Source organism: Ananas comosus, linkage group 11 (assembly GCF_001540865.1).
Source record: "Ananas comosus cultivar F153 linkage group 11, ASM154086v1, whole genome shotgun sequence".
NCBI lineage: Eukaryota > Viridiplantae > Streptophyta > Magnoliopsida > Poales > Bromeliaceae > Ananas > Ananas comosus.
Window position 1 is genome coordinate 7,948,570 of NC_033631.1, and position 12,400 is coordinate 7,960,969.

Consider the following 12,400-nt stretch of genomic DNA (forward strand, 5'->3'; position numbering starts at 1 on the left):
AGAAAGTTACTAGTACTCATCAAACATTTTTTGCAGATTATTGGTTTAATAGAATCCCTTCGGGAAGATTCTGGCATAAAATAGTGAGATAGACAGTTAAATCGAGAACATGATAATATTATTGTTGCTATTGTTAACAACAAAAGCCACTTTATTTTCCAACTATGGATGAAAATTTATCAAGCTAACGCAAAGTGAAGGATAGCAACAAAAATTATTCACATTAACTAGTAGTAGAAGTAACAAAGTTCCTTATGTTCGATAAATAAAAAGCAAAGAATTAACTTTCTTGCTTATTCTTCAAGCTACAGAAATGCACCGGACATGGAAAGACAGCTTCTTGTTCGATCGTCTTGAAAATCCTTATAACAAAGTGATGAGGAATAATGTTATGCCCCACCGTTGCTCAAGACGTACTTGAATTTCTCGTTCGCTGCTACCAGCTCAGCAGCGATCCCAACTTCACTTGCAGAGTGGCCTGCATCTGCAACAACCTGTCTCTCCATACGAAGAAAAATGTTAGCACAGATTACTCTTGTAGAAAAAAAAAAAAAAAGATTATGCCCCACATGTTAATGCAACACTTCACCGTGTAGGACAGCATTTTAAGTGCAATATTTCAAGCCGAAGTGAGAGACACAAGGTATACAAGTTTAAAATAGGTTGTCAGAAATATTTGAGATATGCTCAACTTGTGCGGTATCAGTGGGCTGTTGCAATATTGCCGTTGCACTACAACATCCCAATGACAGCTGTGGTATACGCAAAGGAAAAGGAAGAAGGTTATCCTTTTTTTCTTTTACTTTCGCACTTCACAGACAAACCTGAATTTCGTTAAGATAAATTACTTCGTCAAATATATTGTGGAATGTAATTGAAGTCTAACACGAACTATTTACTACTGAATAGATCATGTTGTTTTATATGGAGTAGCTCTGCCTCAGTAGAAAACTTTATAAAAGAAAATGAGGTGAATTGGGATTAGCTGACCTTGAATTCTGCCTCCGGCCATGCTTTATGAAGATCCCACGCTGACATCATAGGGCAGCAAACATCATACCTTCCCTGTAAAGTTTTATTAGTTTCAGACACCAAGCAAGTGAGATATTTGCAAAATGAAAAATTACATACAAAGCCAAACTGAAACGTATACACTATTTTCAGAATGTGCATTTCTTATTGATAAGTGAAAAAGAGAAAGAAAATAAATCTAAGAAAAAGTTCCAAAAGCTGATGTGTTCAATGCAACAAGTAGAATTGACAACAAATACAAAAGAAACATGTCAAAAATTGAGATAACAATACTCAAGTAGAATATTTAATCAGTATAAAGAAAAAAAGAAAGCATGCTATGGCCAGATGCCTGTTGTTCTAAGGCAAAGGAACTCCTATGGTTTAATGAAACCAGAATCCTCCACCGGAATATATATTTGTATCTTCCAAAATTTGTCACAAAGAAATTTTTTCTCCAAGAAACACATACATGAAAAGGATAAGAGGCTCCGTCTTATAAAAAAGTCCAATATAATTCAAAGAGAGAGAAGAAGCTAATAGACCAACAGCTTTAGAATTTCGAAAGTTCAGTTAAGCCAAAATTCCTCCATAGGAATACTAACCATGTACCATCCCCAGTTTGCCACCAAGAAAGCATTGGAGCATGATAAGAGGTGCTGTTGAAGTGAAAGTCGTATAATAATAGAAAAGAAAAGAGGAAGAAAAAAAAGAATGTCTAGGCCAATGGTTCTAGAACCTGCTGGTCCAAGTTACAACTCAACAGTTTAAAGTTGGGTCGGCAAAATGCCTTTGTCCCAAAATCTAGCTCAAATGATTGTCAGAAAGTTGGCTGTTAATTGCCTTGTATCAGCTATCTACTTCAAGGGACTTTTGGATGAAAATTCAACTGATTTATTTGGAACTCTATCACTATCATCTATAAATGTTCCTTTTAGTTCAATGCTAGCTTTAGGGCATGTGATGGGCACCATGGGAGAGAAATTGATCTGAAGGTAGTACTCTGCCACATTGATTTTTCGCAATTAAAGAACTGCTGATCTTTAGTAATTAGCAATTAATGATTCTTGTTAATATAGTAGCCCGATCTTCAAAATAATTAGAAGTATCAAATGCTAAAATCCAGAGGCAATTAGTTATTATTTATTAAAGAAGATAATATCAATCCCAAAGTTGGTGATAAATCGAATGGAGGAAGTAGCATCGACTGAAATGAACTTCGTAGAAACTAATGCTGCAATTCAAGAGAGAAAAGACCATAGTATTTCTTCAAATTAGCTGGCTAAGAGAAGCAACGGGTACCTGTACAATTACAGCTTTAATGTGACGAATCTTATCAACATTCTCCAATATGTATGAATTAGAAGGCAAAAAACCCTTATTTAAAAAATAGTGGTTTTCAATCCGTGCGAATGCCTGCAAGAAAAAAGAACGAGAATAGTACCATGAGGAGAACTGTTGCCATGCTTAAAGGTAAGCTAGGCTAGATGCATGTTGAATGTTGCAAAGTCGCAAATTATCGACATCACTATCAGGTACCAAGAAAGTTAAAAGCAAGAATAGAGGTCCGATGAAATAAGTAAATAATATTTGAAACAGTATCAGATATGCATCTTTTGGTTTTATGACACACATGTGACACATCAAAGCATTTCAGTAAAGGTCAAAATAAATATTTTACTTGCATTTAAAGTTAGCAATCAGATAACTGACCTGAAAAGGGCGAAAACTTTAGCAGCTTACAATAAGCAGATACTTGAAAGGAAAAGGTAGCAAGGGCATCAAGCAACAATAAGTTGTGGTCTCCTGATTGTCATAAATCAGCATTGCACCTCCAATTTTCAAAGTCTTCTTTGCAAGTCTTAGCAGAAATTTTTTAGTACAACAAGGTAAATAATATAAACTGGCATGTCGAATGATGAGATAGATTAGTCATCTACAATGCTGTAGCAGACACAAACCTAGCCACTTTGACATCCTCTCTGCCTTGGCACCTACTGCTAACATGCAGTCCCGGCTATAATAGTATACTCGATATTTGATATATATTATCTATTTAAATGTTTCGCAGTTTACAGGGACTTCTATCCTCATGCTAATAGATTTTCTGTTTCCTAGTGTACTAATTTGCTAAAATAATCATATAATATTTCAAAACAAAGATATTTAATGTGCGTGTGCACTCACATGCGTCTAGCTTAGCTTAAAAGAGTTAGATGTCCCTGAACTCTTTCGATTGGACAATTGTATTTCATGAGTTTGTAAGGTTAAGGTGAGTAAGATTTCCTGAATTTAATAGACATAAATAGGTATATCAATTTGATAGCCATCAATCATATATTGGCTGCTTCATTATAATACGAACATTCAGAATCTAGCCGTAATAAGTTATCAAGATGAATTCCTTTCAGGTCCTCATGTTGCAATCCAGGCATAACAACAACACCTTTGGCTTTGAAGAGTTTGATTGCATACCTAGGCATTTTGAAAACCTAAGAAATCTTGGTTAGTTAGTGTTCTAATAAATGTAAATATGTTTGTAAATATGCATGTTATATAGACAGCACTCTGTTGTAAGCAAGAACAAACAATTCCATTGCAAAAAAAAGAAAAATGTAGATGCACATTAAAAGAAAGGACTTACCAACGAGAAAGTATCATCTTCCCCTCTTTTGATATTCTCTTCGCTTTGAATAAGATTTGCCGTCATCATTTCCCAAGTTGTCCAAATTTTAGCAGCCTTAGCCTGAAAGAGAATTGTCCTTTGACAGATAAAGGTCGGAGGCACACAAGCTTGTTATACAGCATATACATGGCGCAATAGACCCGAAAGTAAAGGTAAACTGGTTGCACGAGTATTCAACAGACCAAAAACACCTAACTCTGTTATAATCACACTTATTCCATCGTAGCCAAATGACAATTGTCAGAATAACCATGAGAAAGAAGCATTGTAGCATTACTGTTGAGACAAGAATACAGACAAGTTTCATCTGATGCTGGTCTCAAACAATTTAAATGAAAATTTGTGAAAGTGGAGACGAGGCAGTTATGAACCTTACTTCCACTTTCCTGAATAACAGGTATTCCTACACGAGCATATTTAATAATAGGTATTTTCTAGCAAATTTAAACAGAGGACATACTCTTCAAAGTGAAAACATGCAGTGAAGATGAACTGGTAGTGGTAGAATATCATCAAACTGGTTCATGTTTTAGCTCATAGGAGAGCCAGCACATAATACAATCATCTTTTTTTATGTAAATTATTCTCTATTGCTTGATGTATTTTACTCAAAGGAATAGAGGATATTATGCAATCGAACAATACTGCATTAGAAAAGAAAAAAGTTATAGAAAAAGTAATAAGTCTGAAGCTGTATTACCTGAACATCCATATCGGCAGAATTTAGTCGCTTGTTATATGCAACAATAAAATTATCCCTTTCCTCTTCTGGAATGAAATCCCTAAATGGCTCCCATGCTGAACATTCAGATGATAAGCTTGGTCACGAATAATCCAGGTGATAAAACTTAAATTACTATGTCTGTGAATCAAAAGAGAAAGCAAAAGAACATAATTGTGGATTTGCAAGACCATTATATTGTAGAACCCTTTATGATTAAGCAATAGTATGTACTGATATTATAAGTTGTTAGATGTGACTCGAAATTAATAATCGACTTCAATTCGGGACTTCGACTCACCGATAGTTTCGCGGTGCAACATTTAAAAATAAATTTTGTAAAGAGAAAATGAATGTCTGTGATGGGTAGCGAAGGACTTGGGCCGATAGGCCCGAGCCCGTAGCCCACCATTGACATTCACCAGGGGGTGCGGGGGGCAAAGTCCCCCGCGGTACGGATCGGATCCGAAACCCGTTAAGAGTTTCTTTTTCGTTTTTGCCCTAGAGACGACAAATTGATGGTGTTGTACTTCGAACATTGTATCCTCTTTTTCGATAGTGAAGTTCTCTCCTTCCTCGCCCATGGTTTTTCCCTAAAGGGTTTTCCACGTAAATCTGTGTGTTCTTTTATTTCTATTTGTGGTTTCTTTATTTTGTGTTCGCCATTTTCGTTTCCATTTGTGCGCTTGTCGTAACATGAGTTGATTCTATTTAAGAGCTATTGGCTGGGTCGAAGTTAAAAGAACAAGCTACAGTAGTTTACGACAGTTAAATAATTTGTTCAACTTGAATTTTACTTGAGGCCTTCTTCCATCACTCTTGTCAAAAAAATAACATATCTCAACCATTTAGAAAAAAAAAAACTAGGAGAATGAGGTATATAGGTACCAGAGATCATAGACAATGAAATAGATGCTGTCCAACATGACCGTTATAAGCTTAGATTGACGAAGACCCAACCAACCATGGGTTGAAAACATAGGAAAGATATAGGAATATCTCGATGTTATAATAACTAATCTTACCTTACAAAAAGGGTGAAAAGAAAGTAAAGTTTACATTGATGAAGCAAGATAAAATAGAAAATGCTACATTCCAGAATAATGGTAGGGGGAGATCTAACAAATTCTCAAATTTTATGTTTATATTAGCAGATAAAACAATTCCAAACTTTTGAATAGTGGCGAGAGAAGAAAGCAAATGAATATACAGAAAGAATGAGCAGAACAACAAAAACGAAGGAGAAAAACATAACGAAACAAAAAAGAAAAGAAAAATTTTCATCAGTAGCCAATATGTGATAAGGGAACTTGAATTTCAGTAATTATAGTCCACCATCAGTTCTTACAATAATAGGTAAGCCTTTCAAAATCACCTTTAGTGACACAAAAAGTATTTGAATCAATTAGCAAATGATACAAGATCATCGAAATTTATGTAGCAATCAACATCTTGAATATAATTGATTTGTTTGACTAAGAGAAAATATGCCTTACAGTTGTCCAATCAAGTATGAGATCCTTTAAGTGCCCAAAATATATCAGTCATACAGTATCAAATGGCGAAAAGAAGATCAAAATGGTTTTCATATATCCATAGAATAGATGAAAGGTTTCACCTGTGAAGGAAAACAAAGTGGAGGGGAAAATAGATAAATGTCATGTAGCCACACCCAAATAGACTAGACCTTGCTTTTAATATGAAATTCATATGCTTGAAATTCATATGTTTCCTTGAATATTTTATTGTGTGACAATGCCTTAGGTCATACTGTCAAGAGAAACACCGTGCCAAGAAAGAAGCTTACTGATTCTCAAAATATTATAACAAGTAGAAAGAAAGGTCAGGGTCTGCAACCAACAGTGATCAACTAGAAAGTAAGGAAAGACAATGCGGATGTAGAAAGGACAAAATTATATAAGTTCAAGAGCTAAAACCAGCAATTTCATCAATTAGTATAGAAATCTATTTACAAAGCAATAAGTCTATGCAGGATATGCAGAGCTTTTTTTCAGCAAAAACTCTAAGTGAAGCAGGTCTCTCAAAAGACAAGATTAGACAAGATTACCACTTACCAGCACACTTAAACAGATTCAAAGTCTTGAGTCTATCACAAAAAAAATAATAATAAAAAATAAAAAAGAGAGTATTGATGAATCTGAAAAGGCACATGGATTATGGATAAAAAATGAAGGGGCTTTTGCATATAGTTCTCAACAAAATCATCTTTTTCCATGTATTCTCCTGTAAAAATTTTGAATTTTCACATGTGCCCTAGGGAAGTGCAGTTTCATACAAACATACCCTTCGGTTAAGGGATCCACCAAATTCATGTGAAAAGGCTTTGAGCCAAAAAAAAGTTTTTTACAGACAGTAATTCTTGAAAGGGCGAGGTCAAATATGCAAGAATTTAGGTTTTGAACGGCCCAAACTGTAAGCAGGTAATATTGCAGAGGTATTTCTACATTTATTTCCTAATCTCAATGAAATGAATTAGACTGATTCTTTTAATTAGTTAACATGTGAAATCAGAGCTGAAGCATCTCTTAAACATTAAACATTCTGATTTAGAAGCAGCAAAAGAAGACATGCAATGATCAACATTTGAAGCGTCCAAAATAATCTGAAAGCATCTGAGTACTAAGAATCAATACAATTTTTCCAATACAATTTTTCCATCCATACCAGCTAAATTCAATAAAAGTAGGAAAAATATGCATCCGACCACCAACAAAGATTAGCGACTCTTTTCAAATGGTTTCTAGTTCATTATTGATCGAATTTAAAATTCTCAGAAGTGAGAACAGTCGGTTGTGGAATACTATAAAAATCAATGGAAGACTTTTCTGGAATGGAATAAGCAAATTACATGTTGCAATGGTAACAAGTACTCCAGAAATTTAAAGCAAAAAATAAAAGAAATCATACCATCTGGGAAGATGGCTGCTGCACCGCCCTCATAAAACCAATCAAGCTCTTTCTTCCTTAGCATGAAAATACCTCTAAGAATAATACCAGTAACCTAACATAGCAGCATGGGAATATCAGTTCGTTGGAATTCTCCTCAACAGAAACATTCTCAACAGTTAGAAATGCATTAACTTAATTGGTGAAGCAACATCTCAATGGAAGAAACTTATGGCAGATGTTACTTATTCACCTTTTCAGGATGTAATTGGCTATATACAAGGGCCAAGGTGCTTCCCCATGAACCACCAAACACCTGCATTATCTGAAACTGTGAAAGGCTGAACCATATAATTTAGAGACTAACGTCTGATAAAAGAAAATTACCTGCCACTCTGGAATTTCTAGATGTTCCCTAAGCTTTTCAATGTCATCGACTAAGTCCCAAGTTGTATTCTCTTCTAAGCAGGCGTGAGGAGTACTTCTTCCAGAACCTCGCTGGAAACAGAAATAAAGTACAAAAGAATAAAGTTCCCCTCAAATCAAATATTGAAAAGGTATAAAACACAACACCCTTACGAAGAAATTATCTTTCTACACACATGCCCTGTTAAATTACCATGTATGTCCCTTGCCAGTGCATTTCTAACAAATATACCCTTGTCAAAAGTTGGGGATTCAAACAAGTAAAGGGAATTTTGGTTTTGCAATAGAAAAGCTTTTAAAGAGAGTAATTTTTGCAATTAGAAGGGAATATATGTGATGTATTGAGTTTGACTTTTTGAGAGGCAATATGTAAATTCAGAATTTCCAGGGATAAAGATGTAAATAGACATTTTTTGCAAGGGTAGATATGTGAATCCCTTAACTAACAAGATCAAAATTATATATCACGTGTACCTGATCGAACAAAATGATCCTATAAAATTCCGGGTTAAAAAATCGTCTGTTACTAGGCGAGGTACCGGATCCTGGACCCCCATGAAGAAAGACAACAGGCTGCCCAAAGTAGAATATGTCAAAATTATAAAAACACTATAAAGTGAACTCCTATACACAGAAACCAATATAGCCAATGATTATGAGAAATGCATTTTAGATGTCACATAATTAGGAAGGAATGCAGTCTGCACATCTTTGGCTTTTGCTCATATACAGTCTGCCAGATGCCATTTGAAACCTAATAAAAATAGTAGTAACTTCTAGATTTGATATAGCTTTTGTCATGTGGCCAGTTTTGGCTTTTGCTCATATAAACCCATGCACTTAATTGAGGGGAAAAGTTTATCCTTTGTTTGGTTATATATTATCAAAAACTGCAATAACTAACGGAAAAAATTAAATGACAAACAGGCAATTAATGACGAGGATAACAAGGGATAAAGTGAGGGCTAACCCAATTCCAGTAATTTACTACAATAGTACTTCCCATGTCATCCAAAAACTGCCTAGCTTAATTGGTGCAACAATAAATACACTTTTTAATCCATTTTGTGAATAAAAGGAATATTACAAGTGTTTCCTCGTCCACCAAAAGAGCAGTGCCTATAAGAATATCTCCTTGTGTCTTAACAAAGGGCCCTCCAAACTCTCCACCCGGCAAGTAGTCTTCTTTATTCTCTTCCGTGATAATTATCAAATTTATGCATCCTTTGTCTAAAGAAGCACATCCAATTGAGGTAACAAAAAGTTTACTTGCAATATGGGGAAAATGTTTGTAGAAGTAAAGGTAAATAATCTGGAAAGCTTGACAAAATTTAAAAAATTACTATTTATAAAACTTTGAAGGGTTCTCTCTCTGTCAATCAATTCTTTCAGTTCACAGATTCCTTTTACCAGCAAGCACTCAAGCATCCACATAGAACTTTTAACACAAACATGTCTCTTAAATCATGAACACATAAGTGGTGGTGATAGAGAAACTGAAGAAGTTATTACGGCGCATTGTCATCCCGGACACTTTCAAACTTTCACCTTGAACTGAAGCAGATATAATTGGCTGGCCGTTGTTCGTACTTGAAGAAATCACAATTTGTTTACTTAGGCAAATTGAATCTGAAGCAGTCCAAGGATACAAATGGATGACGAAAGAGACTAGGACTAGAAAACATTTGATCAAAATGACAATTAAATTTTGAAAAATAAACACAAATATAATTCTCCATGAGAACTTTGCAATCGAAGTAACCCAACCACCCACACACTTCCCCATGTCCACACATGCCACATTCAGGCACATGCAAAAAAATTCAGAAAGGACAAAAAAAGAAACAAAAAAGGGGCAAACGATACACATCTCATATATCAATACAATGGCGCATAACATGCACAAGCCCAAAAAATAAAGGTAATACCATCTCTCTATTCACTACTTAAATATCTCCTCGCAGTAGCTAAAGTTTGAAAAATAATATGCATATTCTACTAAAAGCATATAAAATTCAACTGAAAAGTGATGCTGACTCACATGCCCATGGGGATTACCAGACTGCTCCCAGTACAATGTATGAATTTTTGAGACCTTCAGGAACCCTGAACTATATGGTTCCACATGTGAATAGAGATTCCTATTAAACTCTAGAGGTTGATTTGACAAATCCATCAAGGCCGTCACTTGATGAGCACCACAAGAGAAAAGATTTTTATGACAAGCATGCAACTTGTATCTCCCTGCATATCGTCAGAAGATTGCTCGTAATTAACAATGACTCCCAAAATTAATTAACCTACATTTACAATAATTTAATTTTCAAAATAAAATTCTGCCTCCTACTATAGATATGCTACCTCACAGGCCATAAACTGGAAGTTCTCATATGCAAGAGAGAAAAAAAGAAGATGCTGAATACTGACATATATGGTCAAAAAATTATTGTTATTATGACAACAAACATAACAAATAATAGTAAGAAACATGCACCATGTTGTGACTACAGTTCATGATGTGGCTCGAGAATATTGGATTTATACATGTTTAGTTTGGGAAAATAACCATAAATTTACATAATGGTAATCTTAACTAAGGATTTAAGTGTCCATCGACACAGGCCGTATCTATCGTGCTGTATCGTGCCAACAAGACATCGGCACAATACAACCCCAATACCGATGGCACAGCTCAAAGCTCTAATTTCTTTAGAAAGATAATAATAATAGGCAATTAGAATATTTTTATTGTTAAAAAAATAAATATTTCATGCCATTATATGTCGGCAGACATGTATTTTTTGTAACCAATACGCACCGTGCCCGCAAGTTTTCAGCACGACACCATGCCACGGCACTTAAATCCTTGCTCGTAACTCGTATAAGACTAACTATTGAAGAACACAATTTAAGGACAATTTCTGTGCAACATTATCCTGCAAGGCTGTACTTGAAAAGGAAGAAGAAAAGCAAGTTTTCTCAGAGCACGCAAGTATTCCAAGCTAAATAAGTGACAAAACACCTTCACAAATCCTCTAATATTAGAGTTGAGATTCTCTTTTGGTCTTCTAAGCAAGTTTTTCCGACAAAAATGTTGGCCAGAGTCCAGAGTACTGCTTTGCGGCGACATCAATGAGAGCACCACATAAAATGAAGTGAGCAGATAAATGAAGTGAAAGTTCACAAGCAGGCGCCTCCACTAACAAGTGCTAAAGCCAATAACTTACGGCGCAACGTCGGAGAGAATGAAGAAGCAACCATGCAAAGACATCAGATCCAACAAGCAGAATACATAGACTATCATAGCCACCGGATGAAGGCCTAATACTTCGATCTGAGACAACTCTACTTTCCCAACTATCATGGCACTCGAATTTCAAATTTCAAATTTTAAATCAAGTCCTATCATATAATTTAGATCACTCAACCCTCTTCTTTCACCGAATCACTGTAAGATCTAAGCTAATCGGCCATTGTAAAAAGTTAAGATGAGAGAGAGAGATTCTCTTACCTGAGAGGGAGTTGGGAGAGGGGAAGAGAGAGGGGCGGAATAGTCGGGGTAAGGAGGAAGAGGGAGAGATGGGAGGGGCGACGATGGGGTGGGGAAGGCAGGAGTGGGAGGTGCGGGTGGAAAGCAGCGGACTGGCTGACCTCATTTGAGAATTTGTGAGCTTTCTTGACTGCGGTCGAAGCGAGTGTGGGTCGGGAGCATAAGATCCTGTTCTGACCCGACCCGCCGTGGTGGCCCAGGGGCCACGGCCGGCTGCTCACTGGTGCAATAACTGCACGAATATATTCCCCGCAAGAGAAACGCTACCTGCACACCCCTCAGTTACATATAAATTTCATTTCTAATTTATTTAAGAATTTAGATAATTATTTTAGCTAAGTGTAATAAAACTAATATAAAAGAAATGAAACTTTAAACGCACAAGGCGTAAGATTTATAATTTTAGGTATACCGGTAACATTACTCAAAATATATTTACGTATAAATTTATAGGAGAACAGTATTCTAAATAAAATGGTAATTATGATAAGTAAAGATAACTAATAAAAAACTATTACCGACCGTCCCTAGAGCAAGTGGCAAAAGGCTTGGTGGTTGGTACCCGAGACTCAAATTCGAATCCTAGTTGATTCACATTTTCAGCAAAGTTTATTTCTAAATAAAATAAACGAAGCAGGTAGCGTGCTATCTATCTCTCAAAAAATAAAAAACTATCACTTTAGCATTAATAAAAAAAGAAAAAATTGTAAACATCGACCATTTCTGACACAAATGGCAAAGGATTTGGTGGTTAGTACCCGAGGTCCCAAGTTCGAATCCTAATTGATTCACATTTTCAACTAAGTTTATTTCAAAATCAAAAGTTCGAATCCTAATTGATTCACATTTTTAGCTAAGTTTATTTCAAAATCAAATAAACAAAGCAGGTAGCATGCTACCTACACACAGTTAATGATAATTCATCTGGCTCTTAGGATTATTGAAGTGAAAAGATTCTAATGTTTGCCGCCACAAACAAACCTGCCTTACTGCAGGCTTTTTTCTGCTGAGTGGTCATTCATAATACGGATTAAATTTATTTAAGTTTTGTTTTGAAATTAAGATTGTTGGTTCATAGCTTTTAGTAGACTCAAGAATT

At 35.5% G+C, this 12,400-nt stretch overlaps 1 protein-coding gene across 3 annotated transcripts; it reads right to left on the reverse strand.

The window, feature by feature from the left end:
* LOC109717257 (proline iminopeptidase) lies at positions 97-11,506 on the reverse strand. Of its 3 annotated transcripts, XM_020242926.1 has the most exons (11): positions 11,263-11,492; positions 9,793-9,995; positions 8,226-8,324; positions 7,713-7,823; positions 7,579-7,641; positions 7,347-7,440; positions 4,398-4,495; positions 3,656-3,757; positions 2,314-2,427; positions 991-1,065; positions 97-494 (listed from the first exon to the last, which is right to left on the reverse strand). In XM_020242926.1, exons 1-11 carry the CDS (start codon positions 11,405-11,407, stop codon positions 390-392), a joined length of 1,209 nt encoding a protein of 402 aa, XP_020098515.1. In that variant the 5' UTR covers positions 11,408-11,492; the 3' UTR covers positions 97-389. The 3 variants fall into 3 exon arrangements, with proteins under 3 accessions (XP_020098515.1, XP_020098517.1, XP_020098516.1); XM_020242928.1 differs by lacking the exons at positions 97-494; positions 991-1,065 and adding an exon at positions 2,725-2,817 and having other exon boundaries at positions 11,263-11,502; XM_020242927.1 differs by lacking the exons at positions 97-494; positions 991-1,065; positions 2,314-2,427 and adding an exon at positions 2,824-3,503 and having other exon boundaries at positions 11,263-11,506.

Excerpts from the sequence above, each read along its gene's own strand:
- LOC109717257 (XM_020242926.1), bottom strand. The coding sequence starts at position 11,407 with ATGAGGTCAGCCAGTCCGCTGCTTTCCACCCGCACCTCCCACTCCTGC. Across the intron at positions 7,824-8,225 it reads GGATCATTTTGTTCGATCAG|CGAGGTTCTGGAAGAAGTAC; the intron begins GTACACGTGATA and ends TTCTGTTTCCAG. Across the intron at positions 2,428-3,655 it reads AAGATGATACTTTCTCGTTG|GCATTCGCACGGATTGAAAA; the intron begins GTAAGTCCTTTC and ends TTTTTCTTGCAG.